The sequence below is a fragment of the Ostrea edulis genome, chromosome 8 (genome assembly GCF_947568905.1).
Source record: "Ostrea edulis chromosome 8, xbOstEdul1.1, whole genome shotgun sequence".
In the NCBI taxonomy this organism is placed as follows: Eukaryota; Metazoa; Mollusca; class Bivalvia; order Ostreida; family Ostreidae; genus Ostrea; species Ostrea edulis.
In genome coordinates, this window is record NC_079171.1 from 52,889,277 (window position 1) to 52,902,871 (window position 13,595).

A 13,595-nucleotide genomic window follows, 5' to 3' on the forward strand; every position below is an offset into this window, starting at 1 on the left:
TAGGATGAGGAAGACCCCTTTAGATATTCAGATTTATCAGTCTTGTCATTACGGATTAAAGGGAATTTTGATATTTTCATATTGATATATTCATTGTGAGTCCCTTTCTGACCCCTTGGACAATTCAACCATTATCAACAATTGAGTTGTTTTACCTCCACGATGCATAGAAAAGATAAAAATGCCCCACACCCCTCCTCCACCCCCTCCTCCTCCTTTCCTATTACCCAACTGATTCTGGAACAGCCCTTTGTTTGATACAGTCATGTGCTGTTTTTAAATGTCCACCAAAGATGGCATCCATTTTCTGTGGGGGGGGGGGGGGGGGGGGGGGGGGGGGGGGGGGGGGGTAGTACCAAGTAAATTCTTTCAGGGCTATCATTTGATCATCTAAAGCTTTTACTTTTTTACAACAAGAGAGAAAAATCAAGTATAATTTTGCATGGCTGGATAGAGTCAAATTAAAAAAGGGAATATACTCCTCGACGAGATTTCACCATTTTTTTTACATTGGTTTAAAAACAATCTTAAAAGGGGGAAGGGATGCGACTGATATAAAGAGGATAGATACGAACAAAAAATGGATGCAGGGATTGATATATATGTAATGTATATTGGCTTACAGTATGCAATTAGTTTGGTTTTAATATGTACAAATACAAAATAATTTAAAAGAAAGAAAAAAAAAGTATTATGTTCAAAAGTTGAAATATATTATCCCTCTCCATATTCCCTCCACTGTTTGGGATTTCATTGGGGAATCATGGGATTACATTTCATACAGTAAATCGTATTTATTTACAATATATATAAAAACATATTTTGTTTTTATTTTCATCATGTTTTAAAAATGTTGAAAGCGAAAATTTTAGGTGTCGTTTTTTTCCGTCCTTTTTTTTCCAAATTTCATCTCATCGGAAGTGAATTTTATGTTTAGACAAGGTAACTCCAATTTTTCAGACAAAAAATATTTTTCAGAGACTGATTTAAGACATCACCTGTTTAAAGAAAACCAATATAAAATTTATGATGAATGAAATTCTATTATTTTCTTTCTCATTTTCAGCGCGAATATCGAGGCCAAGCTAGCAGATATAGAAGAGGCTCTGGATGCGATTTCTTTTGATAAAAGCTCAAGGTCAAGTTCAAGGTCAACAACACCAAGGAGTGATATATCAGCACCCATTGCTGGGCAAGGACATTTAGAATCTAAAACAGAATATGGGGTCAAAGTTCAAGGCCACAGAGATATGAACCCTGGGTTAGGGAAATCCATGTCTGATTACAGACAAAGTGACTATCACACCAAACACAATGGCTACTCGGTGTCAAAATCTTACCAAGATATCCGAGTAGCCCCAATATCAAGGTCAAATGATTACATGTCAATGGCAAGGTCACAGGATTATTCAAGTGAAAAGTCACGGCCAAGGTCAGCAGGTGACGGTTCTGCCAGGAAGACAGAGACGGACCTCGGAAACAGGGCTTCATACAAAATGAACAGCGACTTGCATTTGGAGATCACTGCGAATGGGTCACCATCTAGCCATGTTTATCAAAGCTTTCCACAGCAAAGAAGCTTAAAGCAACCTGCCGAGAGGCTGGAGAGTCGTTACCCAAGGGAGAGAAATCGGTCAAGTCGCGTTCCACGGGATCGATCAATCAGCAAGGAAGTCACGTTCAGCAAAGATTGTAAGAGATCGTCCCCAGAGAGAATGGAATACGGCAGACTGCATGCAAATATCACCACTCGAAAGCTCTCTCCCCGTGATCATTCAACTTCCAATGAAAATTCTGACCAGGAGTACAACAGCCCTCGAACATTTAAACTGGGGCAGTTCAATGGTGTTGACTTACTCCCCAGTAAGTATGTGGTTCCATCGTTGCGCGATCAGAATTCAAACAAATTCGAAGCAGTGGACCCTCACCCTGTAGAAAGAAAATCGAAACTTCAACAGGAAGATGTCATCAGCCCCGTGTCACCTCTAAACCACAGCGCCCTCTATAAAGCCAAGTCAGAATCGGAACTCAGCATGGAGCAGAAGAACAGCTCTCTGGGCGGAAGCTACAAGTACCTGCCACTACGAGAGGCCCTGGGTAAACCTAGTGACCGCACAGACTCCCCGAAAGGCAGCAGTGTGTCTCAGGAGGATCTTAGATTTTCAAGCATGCAGGCAATGAGTTTTGATGGTAAGAAAGCATACAGTGTTGATGTAGGTCTACAGAGTTTGGGTCTCGACCACCACTCCCCAAGAAAATATAACCCCTCCCCAGAGAAACTGACCCCTCAAAGAGATGCAGGGGAATCCCCTATTGGCACTCCCAGAATGCATAGGAAGAATTACGCTCTTGATAAAGATGGGTATGGTGACATTGACCATGCACGGAAAAATCTCGTTCAGGGTTTCAGTACCGACAGCTGGACAGAAGTGCTACTTCGGACGAAAGAACCGGTGAAGACACTCGTCCAGAAGTTCGAGCCCAAGAGCCAGTGACTATGGAAGTTTTTCGTGTGAATTATTTTTGAAACAATTAATATACACATCCTTCCAAATTTGCCATGTTCATGGAATTGATGAGACAAATCTGCTGTTTTAATCATTTATACTTCATTTCTGATGCGTGGGGAAAAAATTGGCCTTCATGATTTGAGTTTAGAAAGACGAGAAATAAAGTGTCCAATTTATCGTGAGAGAAACTTCCCGAGTTTTCTGCCCTGTACCTTGTGATAAAAGGAAACATTGAAACGCACGTACAATGGAGGAAACAATATTATGCGCCATTTACATGATTGCCCACACACTTAAACGGGTAGCTGTGAACACATCCACACCAGTCTTTGATCTGTGATAACATGCCTGCTCCGTCCTATGTTGCACTACTATCAGTAGTAATATTGTATAGATATTGTACATTGAGAGAGACGGTTTGTTTTCTGTATTTTGATTCAGTCTGATATGTCGCGTCGTATCGTGACCTGAATACATTTTTTTCATTGTTTTAGGTTTGCATTGCCTGTAATTATTCGACAGTTCGCCATTAATTTTTGTTGTATTTAAATGAATTCATGTGCAGACAATGTCAGATAGTTTTTAATTTTGTTCACCATGATTTCATTTTGAATTTGAAACCAAACTGATTGTGATTACATGTTCCAAACAATTGCAGTATTCATTAACAACTCACACCAATTCGACATCTAATGTACACAAATTCTTACTAGCACGTCCTGGTTCACCAATCACTGTCAAAGTTTGTCATCGTCTCAAGCCACTGTCCACACGACCGGTTAATTAACATAGAAGTGACATTTAACAAGTGAAAAAGGAGAGGTGGATCGTGTATTTTTGTCTGTGGTTTGTGACGATGTAAGTTTGCCGTATTTATTTACTAAACAGATTTTGTTATTTTTAAATTTATTTTTTTTTTGTAGAGTTTTGATGGCCAAGGTAACAATGTAGTCTTTATACTGAGAGCTTACATTTTTTTCTAGCGACTTCCTTTCGTGTTTTTTTTTTAATGTTAAATTATTGGTGGCATGGTGCTTACAAAGAATTGTTTATAATCAAGTTGTAGCAGAAAAGTCAGGCCATTCCTTCTGTAATACTAATGCATCAAATCAAGTAGACAAGGCTCAATTTTGTAATCAAAAATTTTCATTTTTTTTAAAATTATTATTATTATTTTTAATTATCTTGATAGAGAGTCATCTGTGTGTTTCTGCTTTTAACCCTCTCCAGTTCCACAGCTGGAGAAGTAAATGTATAATGATTCTATGTCTTAAATTTCTTTATCTGTGGATTTATATTTTCTTATATTGAACTTAATTTATCTATTTTCCTCACATAATTAATCTTTTTTTTTTAAATAATAAACTATTTAACATTTCCCGTACGGTTTTCTCACTAATGAATAATCACAAAACTCTGTATACACAAGTTAACTCCCTTGTTCTCACGTTACTAATATTTCTTGTACTTTCGCTTTCTCTTTGTGTCTCACTAACACTCCTAACAAGCGATATTCAGTAACTGAATGGGGGTCAAAATTAGAATCAAATGAAAATATCAAATTATTGTCTTCAGAAATTGTTTTTAATATTGTTAATTTCAGAAAAGATGACACATTCTTGTACATTCAAATTGTGCCAAAAATGTGCTATAAGAGAACCTATATTTTTGTATCTAATGTAACTTTTTGATATTTCATTTGAAATCGGGCATTTAGTTTTTATTTATTGTATGAGTGTAAGGTTACATTAATCCAGTGTTGGATACTTCCTACCAGTCAGTCACGACAACGACAAAATGACCATTCAAAATGAGCTGTCCATGAACTGACCATTCAAAATGAGCTGTCCGTGAAACTGGCCAGTGTGGGTTTCCACGTGTCAATGGCATTTATTTTCATAATGTACTTGTACACCTATATAGATGAAATATGTTTATGTATATTTTGATGTCAGATGATATGTACATACCATTATATATACGTGTAAATTTTGACTCTATAGTTTAATTTATTGTCATTGGAATTTGATCTGTGTAGACAGACCAAACGAGAAATAAAGGTGTAAACGACCATGAAGTTTACTTTTTTCTGATTAGAACATTTATAACTTGTCTATGATGCTTGTCTTCCCTCAATATCACAAACATAACATATTATATCTTCGTTGCATACACTTTCTATAACAAAGAAAAAATATCTTTGTACATGATGAAATTGATATGTATGTGTACATGTATGTTAATATCTTGAGTTTCGATATAAGCAAATGCTCCAAAATGGATTTCGTCAACGCAAGCAACATATAGGATTTCTATTCGAAAAATTGCATTAGAAAATACAAAATATAGAGATATTTTTTTTAAATATTCAAGGGGACTGTCGCCCTCTTTTTGAGGTACGTCATTTTTTAAAATGGCTATTCCAATGTGGAAGTTATTGAATTTTAAAAAAATAATTGGAAGACTTTAAAATTTCAAGGATAAAAATGGATTTGATTGAGACATACGATACCCAAACAAGTTGGTTAAAATTTTTGTATAACTAGTTCATGTTTAAAATATTTCAAGAACCTATATTTACCACAAAATTTCCCTATGGAATCGCCATTCTGTTTGCATTCTTCACAAATCTTTACTTGGAGTAGCTGCTGTCATAAAACAACAATACCCACACGCGTCGTATATGCGTAACTAGCAAAAACAAAAACAAAACACCACACTAGTTATTTTATAAATCACTTAAGATGCATGGTCAGGTTTAGCATAAAATGCTCAGATGAGAATACGTCCTTGGAGAGTAATAATCACAGGACGCAGGGCACTGAGCACCGAGAGTTTGTTCGTCGTTTATCACCCTATTTGCCCCTCGAGGTGTGAAAAACAGTCTAAAAACTTATTGCACGTCTACAGGACACCACCTATCACCTCCCAATACATGATTTAACCACTGATTAAAATGTAAGTGGAGTTACGGGAACCAGATGTTTTATGTAGAAAAACGTTTTTTTTTTCAACCTCCAATTGCCTCCCTAAAGGTGAATATGAAAACTTCCCAAACCTTATTGCACACTTACAGGTATTACCTTTACAGGTATAGGACAACGCCAATTATCTTTCAACAGATGATTTGGCTACTGCGTAAATTGTAAGAGTTCTGGGAACCAGGTTTTTTGTAGAAAAACGTCATTTAGCCTCTAGGGTGAAAATAAAAATTCTGAAATCTTATCGCACATCTTCAGGACACCGCTAATCTGGTAAAATGTATGAGTTTTGAGAACCAAGTTTTTAAAAAAAAAAATCGGTTTTGTTTTTCTATTTTGTTCCCCTGGATGAATTTGAAAATTCTGAAACCATATTGTACATTTGCAGGACACCACTGTCATATTCGAAAATATTATTGGGTTACTACTTGTAAAGAGTTTGAGGAAGAAGAAAGTGATGGACAGTCGGACCAGGGTATCTATTAACGATATACCCAAACCATAGAAAGTGCGGATATAAAACTGAAATCCTTCAAAAACGTATTTTGGTAGATTACGTGCATCAATAGCAATTCACATTGTTGTTTGATCAAATAGTACAAAATTTCTTAACATCAACCAAGCCTTGCAACACAAGTTTAAATCCCAAATATTAAGGTTTGTTCAAACTATAGAGGTCCCAGAATAGGGTTTACATGCATACAAGATAATTTCAGTGAAACGCTCTAACAGAGATGTAATATTTACACGTGTCAATTTAATGTGCAAGCATCCTTATTTAGTAAAGATGTTTGTTCATGATCTTCGGGACAACGGCCAACACATAGGATAGAAAAATTCTGAAAATTTGCGCTATACCCCAGAAAAAAATAGCAACATGAAAATTGCATGAATTTTTGGCCACGTGACTTTGACATTCATCAATGTCATTATGTATTGTCAATGATGATCCTTTGCTTGTTCATTTATAAATGAAAGGCGAAGATTACAAACAGTGATCAATCTCATATCTCGTACATCTTCTACGTGACGTAGGTTAGTAGCGCGAGAAAATCACACTATTCTTCGCTGTTTCCTTAGTCGGGTGGTTAGAATTCTTTCACAGAACTTTACGACATCTGACCCACAACTTCTCAGAATGAGCAGCTCGTGCCTCCCCATAATAGCCAAGATTTTTTTCATGGTATGTATTTTGCAAATTCGAGAGCGGACCTCTCTTCTCTTCGTTGTGACTCTCTTGGTCGGGGCAGCGGTGGTTTGTGAGTGATTGTCGTTCACTCGGACACTTCGATATCCCCCAGGTACATACATGTAGGCCTACAAGTTGTCGTTCGTTACTTCCTTGTTTTGTAGTGTGAATCACGTGATGATCGCTAAACCTTAGTAGACATGATTAGTATTAGGATGGGGAAACGTGGGGTGCCATGTCTACTGATGATACCAGCACATAATTGAGAATGATTACAAGATAATTTGCTGAATATACGTGAGAAATGTAAACGAGGTGCGTACTTTCATTAATTGTTTGTTTACCTGTCAGGGCAGGTATATACGTTTTGTGTGTGTGTTTGTTTGCTTTTCATGTTATCGTTTTTACCCAAGAATCTTGAAATATATGCGAGTATACAGACAAATGTGCCTCACGTGAACTTCATTAGAATTGCTGTTCACGTGAAATTTACATGAAATTCACGGGAATATGACGTGAAAAGTCTTTCCCGGTTAACAAACGTTGTTGAATATTTTATCAGGTCCAGTCCATAGACTATTTCTACCTACGTAGATACTTATAGCTACATAAGTATTTAAACCTACTCCAGGTAGCTATTTTTACCTACTTTTTCATTTACTTGCATTTCATGGACAAACGCAGGAACGGCGCATTATGGTGTGTACCAAATTTCTTGATTCACTTACACTGATGATGAATACCACAAAAACATTGGACAAAAAATGATTACTTTCTAACCTTTCAAATTTGGATCAATAACTGCACCCAGTTCCATTTTCTAGGATCTTGGGATCAAAGCTACGTGATAGAAAGTCTAGAATGTCTTACAAATCTGTATTAATTTTAAAGTTTACCTTCATGCATTTTCACATTGAAGGTTTTTGAGGAGATTTTTCATGCATTTCCTCTACATTCTGCACCCTCGTAAAGCATTCAAATTTACAATCCTAATTTTGCCGTGCACATGCACAACATGATACATAAAACGACTGACCTTTTTAAAAGATGCGCCTTAATTATTATTTATTTATATTTTTAAAAAACAGGTAAAAGTAGATAGAAGTAGCTACTTTAAGTAGGTTTAAATACGTAGGTACAGTCCCTGAAACGTTCTTCTTTCCCATTTGAACGGTGAGCGAACAGTGAACGCACGGTGAGCGGATGGTGAACGAACGCAGAGTGAACGGTGAACGAACGCAGAGCAAACGGTGAACGCAATTCGGTGAACGGTGAGCGAACGCAGAGCGCAAAGTGAACGGTGAACGAACGTACGCTGAGCGCAAAACCGGAAAACCGGATCACACGCTGTGAAATCCACAGTATCAGAGAACGATACATCGATGGGTATATAATAAATATATATATAAACCCTGGGTAGGGGCGGAATTGGGTATCCAAATAAAGTGAAATTGTCTGTGCTTTATATTTCTTCACTTAGGGCAGTTATGTTCATTTAAGAGTTCATTGCTATTTCTGTGCTTTATATATAAAATACTTCGAATGCAATGTGTATCATGTATGATCCTCTTAAAATGTACGTTAAATAACTGTATTCCATTTCCATTCTCAATGACCGTGTAACGTATGACAGCGTGGCGAGAATTCCATCGTCATCGAAAGCAAGTTTTATTAGACTTGCCTAGATGGTCGAGCGGTCTAGCGCGTTGGTCACACGCTGCTAGGATATTTGGTTCGGCAGGTCGTGAGTTCAATCCCGGGTAGGGGCGGAAGTGGGTATCCAAATAAAGTGAAATTCTCTGTGCTAACAATTATTACCCGATTTAATTGATGCTTGATAGATTAAAATCGAAACCAGCTACCAGAGTTTACTTGAACTCAGGTATTTGAACCACCATTTTTATTTAAAGCTTGACTGCAAAATTTACTTTGTATCCGGATTGTTTCGGTGTGGATCATGTCGTTTCATGAAAAGTTTGCTCTCCATAAATGGCTCCGATATTGCATAATAAGGTTTTCTAACATTATGAACATCTCATTACTAACATGAATAATAGCCATTAAACTCTGAAGACTTCTGTTTGACAAATCAATGCTTCTCGTACTGTTTGAATTACACGAAAGATACATGTACCATTATCACAAAGTTAATAGCAAAGTTTTCCTTCTCATTTCAGCATTTCTAGAAAAACAAAATGGCGACCAGTTACGGACAGGACGTGATACGGTGTGAACTTTGTGAGAATCCGGCAGAATTCCACTGCAATCTCTGTATTACAGGCTTGTGTGAGAACTGTGTTTTAAAACACATGAAAGATAAAACTAAAACACATGAAGTGGTGGAGTTTAAAAATAGAAAAGAAAATCTCGTGTATCCCGAATGTAAATCTCACGAGAGTAAATGCGAGACTTACTGTCGTGGATGTAAAGTTCCCGTATGTATTAAATGCATTATTAGTATGCATAAAGAGCACGACGTCACAGAAATAGAAGAAATCATTCAAAGACAGAGAGAACTTATCGAGTTTGATACACAGAAACTCAGGAAGAAAATAGAAAATTTACAAATACGTGAAGAGGATACCTCGAAAAGGGAGGAGGCATTTGATAAGGTCACCGCTGATATAACCCAGAGAGAACAAGAAATAGAAGGAATGGTCCACGATGTGGCTGAAAAGATGAGAAAAGAGGTTGCTGAGAAGAAACAAGAGAACAAAGTGGTGAATGCTGAAAACAAGTCTAAAGTATCCGACGCAGAGCGTAAGCTACAACGAACTATAGAGAATAACGGCGAACTTCTACAGTCCAGAAATATCATGGATTTTATCAATTATCGTGCTGCTAATGACGATTTGACAAAGGACATAGAACTGGCTAGGAATCTCTGCCCAATATTCCTATGCAGCGAAATTAAGGAGAATCAAATTATGCCGCTATTTGGATCGTTATCTTTTCGAGAGGACAATAAGGTGAGACAAATATTAAACCTAAAAGACACGCCAGAGCTCCTGGCTACCATACAGAGTCCGTACAGGGTACTGTGGAGAATAGTATGTGCTGGGAAGGATAAAATTTGGACAAGTGGGAGAAGAAACGATATAACGCAAATAGATAGGAAGGGGAACATTTTACTGAGTATAAAAACCCATGGGAATCATTGGGTGTTATCAATAGATAATCAGCAGCGCTTAGTGTTTTCAAAATCGTATGATACCAAGGTCTACATGTACAAGGAGGGAAATGTAGAGACATGTTTGAATCTGACGAATTGGCTTCCGAGGGGCATCTGTCACACAAAGAATGGGGATATGTTAGTGAGTATGCGCTCTGAAAATAAAAAACAAAGTAAAGTGGTGCGGTACTCGGGCACCACGGAGACTCAGACGATCCAGTATGACGGACAGGGAGAGCCATTGTTTTCTACTAGTTCAACAGCTGTGCTTCTTCTGACTGAGAATGGGAATGGAGATATTTGTGTTTCTGACAATAGCGGGCATGAAGTGGTCGTGGTGAATGCGTCTGGGGGATTAAGATTTAAGTACCGGGGCAGTCAGCAATCCAAGTACACAGCATTTCAACCATACAAAATAGCTACTGATGTCAACCATCACATTCTGATAAACGACAATATGAATAACATTGTCCACATTACAGACAGTGGCGGTAACTGTATCCGTTATATAGAATATCCGTGTAGTGGAGGACTTAGTATTGATGCTGAACATAATCTTGTAATTGGAGACGAATCATCCGGAAAAATCAAAATCCTCAAATACCTGAAGTGACAACCGTTATAGAAATTCAAACACGACTACACATACTTGTATGGCTTTAGTAACACCAGCATTTCATCTTGATCGAATGGGAGCTTTAAAAGGAACAGTATGAACTTATCAAATCGTATTTGTTAAAACAAAATTAAATCAAAACAAATTTTCCTTAACACCTTGTCTTACCAGTGTAAAAATACATAATACAAACTTAGTATATTTGCACATTACTATGTAATGTAATACAATCGCCGAATGCATTATATGATATTACCTAGAATCCTTATGGTAGTTCATTACACTAAAATTTTATTTAATGGCTCGTTAAAACACCTCTTATGGAGTATGATTTCACCATCGAAAAAATGTTACAATTTTTCAATTATTTTATGAATTTTTTTTCCCGGAATGAAAAGTGTTTTGTTTGCAAATAAGAGATTCTAGAATCCAAATCTTGCTTTGATTTGATGCATGATATGAATATCTAACAAAACTTGCCTAAAAGATTAAGATATAAACGTTCTAATTTAAAAAAAATTAATTATTTATGAAAATTGAAAACGTCATTTGTTGATATATTTTTTAAAATCTACCGATCAAATCTTCAAAAAACATGTGAATTAGAAAAAGATATATCAAAGAAACATATTTCAAAAAGAAATTGAAACGACGTGACCAAATTTCAGATATAAATAATACATGTATGATGAAAAGTGAAGATAACGATCAGTGATAAATCTCATAACTCCTATAAGCAGTACAAAATAGATAGTTGGATAAACACAGACCCCTGAACACACCAGAGCTGGGATCAGGTGCTGAGGAGGAGTAAGCATCCCCCAAGATATAACGAGACAAAAAAAGTACCGATCCCGATCAAAATTGATATAAATTACTAAAATAATCATATTGTCGCTGATTGTATGCACTTTTCATCAAGAAATTAGTTTCATTGATAAATTCTTTCCATTTTAGTTCAAGGTAATGTAGTTTTCTGATTACAATGTTCTCTGTAAGGTTTAAATTTAAAAATCGCAATATTTCTGAATTTTGTCTTATTTCATTTCAATTTCTGTGTTTAAAATATATTTCTCTGATATACCCGTTTTCTTATTGACATGCTTTTGGAAGATTTCATCCGTAGATTTCAAACTTATGAACAAGTAAGGTTTTAAATTTTCATAAATATTTTTTTATTTCAAATATTGGAACGTCTGTTTGAGCCGTTTAGTCATGTTTTCTTAGATATACGAATTATGCATCAAATCACTGCGAAATTTGGACTCTATTGTGTCTTATTTACAAAAAAGCACCCTTTCCGGGATAAATCACACACAGTCACACACACACACACATCATAAATTGAGAGCTTACATCACTCTTTCGATGGTGAAGTCATACTTCATAAGAGGTGTTTTAACAAGCCATTAGATAAAATTTTAGTGTAATGGGCTACCTTAAAGCTGACATGAATTAATAAATATAGTATAATTCTATATGTCCGCCATATTTCTTTGCTAATCCGCCATATTAATTGGATATTCTATTGTTATATGTATCAGGGTTCGCATGGTATATAAGGGGACGAGTTGTGCTACGCTTCACTTCACATCAGTGTCTTCGATTTACCTGTGCGGGTAGCTTCGACAGGTAACACGTACATCTCCGATACTACTTTATAGGACACCAAGAAGAAATGAAATCACGTTTTGAAACACCATGCAGTGCTCAAAATTACAATAAACAAATCGTACAGTTGTAAATCATTCTAAAAGCTTTGGATAAATAAATATAGAATGCCTTTTCTTTACTTGAATGTGCGTACATTTGCAATAAATACGTCAAAACTATACAAAAACGCGGAGAAATATTTCATCTATTATCTAGATCTATTGATGAAATGGAATAAGCAAAGGGTATAAAATCTATACCATTCACACTTACTTCAAGCAAAATGCAAATACATAAATGCTACTATACGTATAAAGAAGACATGGTCATGTATGCTCGCCATGAAAAAGCATCGAATGCGGATGACTATTTACCTGGGTCTACTCGTAATATCTGTAAAGGACCGAAGATGTACGTGTACACTTGTCGAAAATACTTAAAGTAGTAGTAAAACTCCCTTTATTAGCATAATCCATGAAACAAAACGGTACACTCCATTTGTATTCCAACAGTAAACAACATTGTCCATTGTACAGACTGCGACAAACTTAGCCCGTGCCGATCAGCTATCTTCAATCAGGGGAAGTATCAGAGTAGAATATTTACCCTGTATTGTGCATGAGTCCTTATACCGTATGCTTTGCTTGTCAGAGTATTGCAGATTTATAAATCAGGAAATCTTTTAGGTACATAAATTGTTTGTGCATAGATAATTTGCATATACAACACTGCACGAGTGTATGGGACGAGAGAGAGAGAGAGAGAGAGAGAGAGAGAGAGAGAGAGATTCAAACGATGATCTTGTAATAATCGCGCTCTTATTAAGACAAATGATATCGTTAATTCAATACATGTGTAAGAGAACAGTAACTCAATATTGCTCTCATTAATTGATATTACAGATTTATTTGATTCATTTAAAGCACGCAATAATTAAAAATTAAACATATCTTTAAATAATGTTATTTTCAATTACTTCATTTTATGCTAATTCGGCGTTTAATATATCTTATATATCTATGCCATTTTGCTTTATTACATTCTGCGTCGGATGCAAATTGTAGTAATGCAAAATGTAATAATTGAGTTTATCATATGCGTAGTTATCAAGCACATAGAATTTTATTTTTTTATTTAAACATATTTTATTGAGAAACTCAACAGGATTGAGCAACAGGCATAGCCTATATATGTAGGCCCTCTCCCAAAAACAAAGGTCAAGTACAAAGGTACTTAGAATCAAGGGGAGGGGCCAAGAGTGTCTGTCCCCCACCTTTGATAACAATATCCACTTTTTTGTTATTTTGTTTGTTTGGTTTTTTTTTTATGTTTTCCGCCACACTCAACAATTTTTCAGTTATCTGGTGGCGCCCAGTTTTTGTTGGTGGAAGAGAGAAACCAGATACAATGTACCCGGGAAGAGACCACCGACCTTCCGAAAGTAAACTGGGAAACTTTCTCACGTACCGACACG

The 13,595-nt window shown here is 36.3% G+C and overlaps 2 protein-coding genes across 5 annotated transcripts in view; both read left to right on the forward strand.

Annotated features, from left to right (window-relative positions):
• LOC125661392 (centrosomal protein of 152 kDa-like) overlaps positions 1 to 4,581 on the forward strand; it is a 47,180-nt gene extending 42,599 nt beyond the window's left edge. For 2 of the 4 annotated variants that reach the window (XM_048893371.2, XM_048893370.2), the window contains exon 30: positions 1,067 to 4,581. In XM_048893371.2, the coding sequence (XP_048749328.2) occupies positions 1,067 to 2,495 (1,429 nt within the window). In that variant the 3' untranslated portion in view covers positions 2,496 to 4,581. The remainder of the gene's footprint in view (positions 1 to 1,066) is intronic. The other 2 variants (XM_056146443.1, XM_048893372.2) reach the window with 2 other exon arrangements.
• A 2,246-nt stretch (positions 4,582 to 6,827) lies between these two features.
• Positions 6,828 to 10,846, forward strand: LOC125661410 (uncharacterized). The gene is made up of 2 exons (XM_048893403.2): positions 6,828 to 6,995; positions 8,858 to 10,846. Exon 2 carries the CDS (start codon positions 8,876 to 8,878, stop codon positions 10,463 to 10,465), a length of 1,590 nt encoding a protein of 529 aa, XP_048749360.1. The 5' UTR covers positions 6,828 to 6,995; positions 8,858 to 8,875; the 3' UTR covers positions 10,466 to 10,846.
• Positions 10,847 to 13,595: the final 2,749 nt, after the last annotated feature.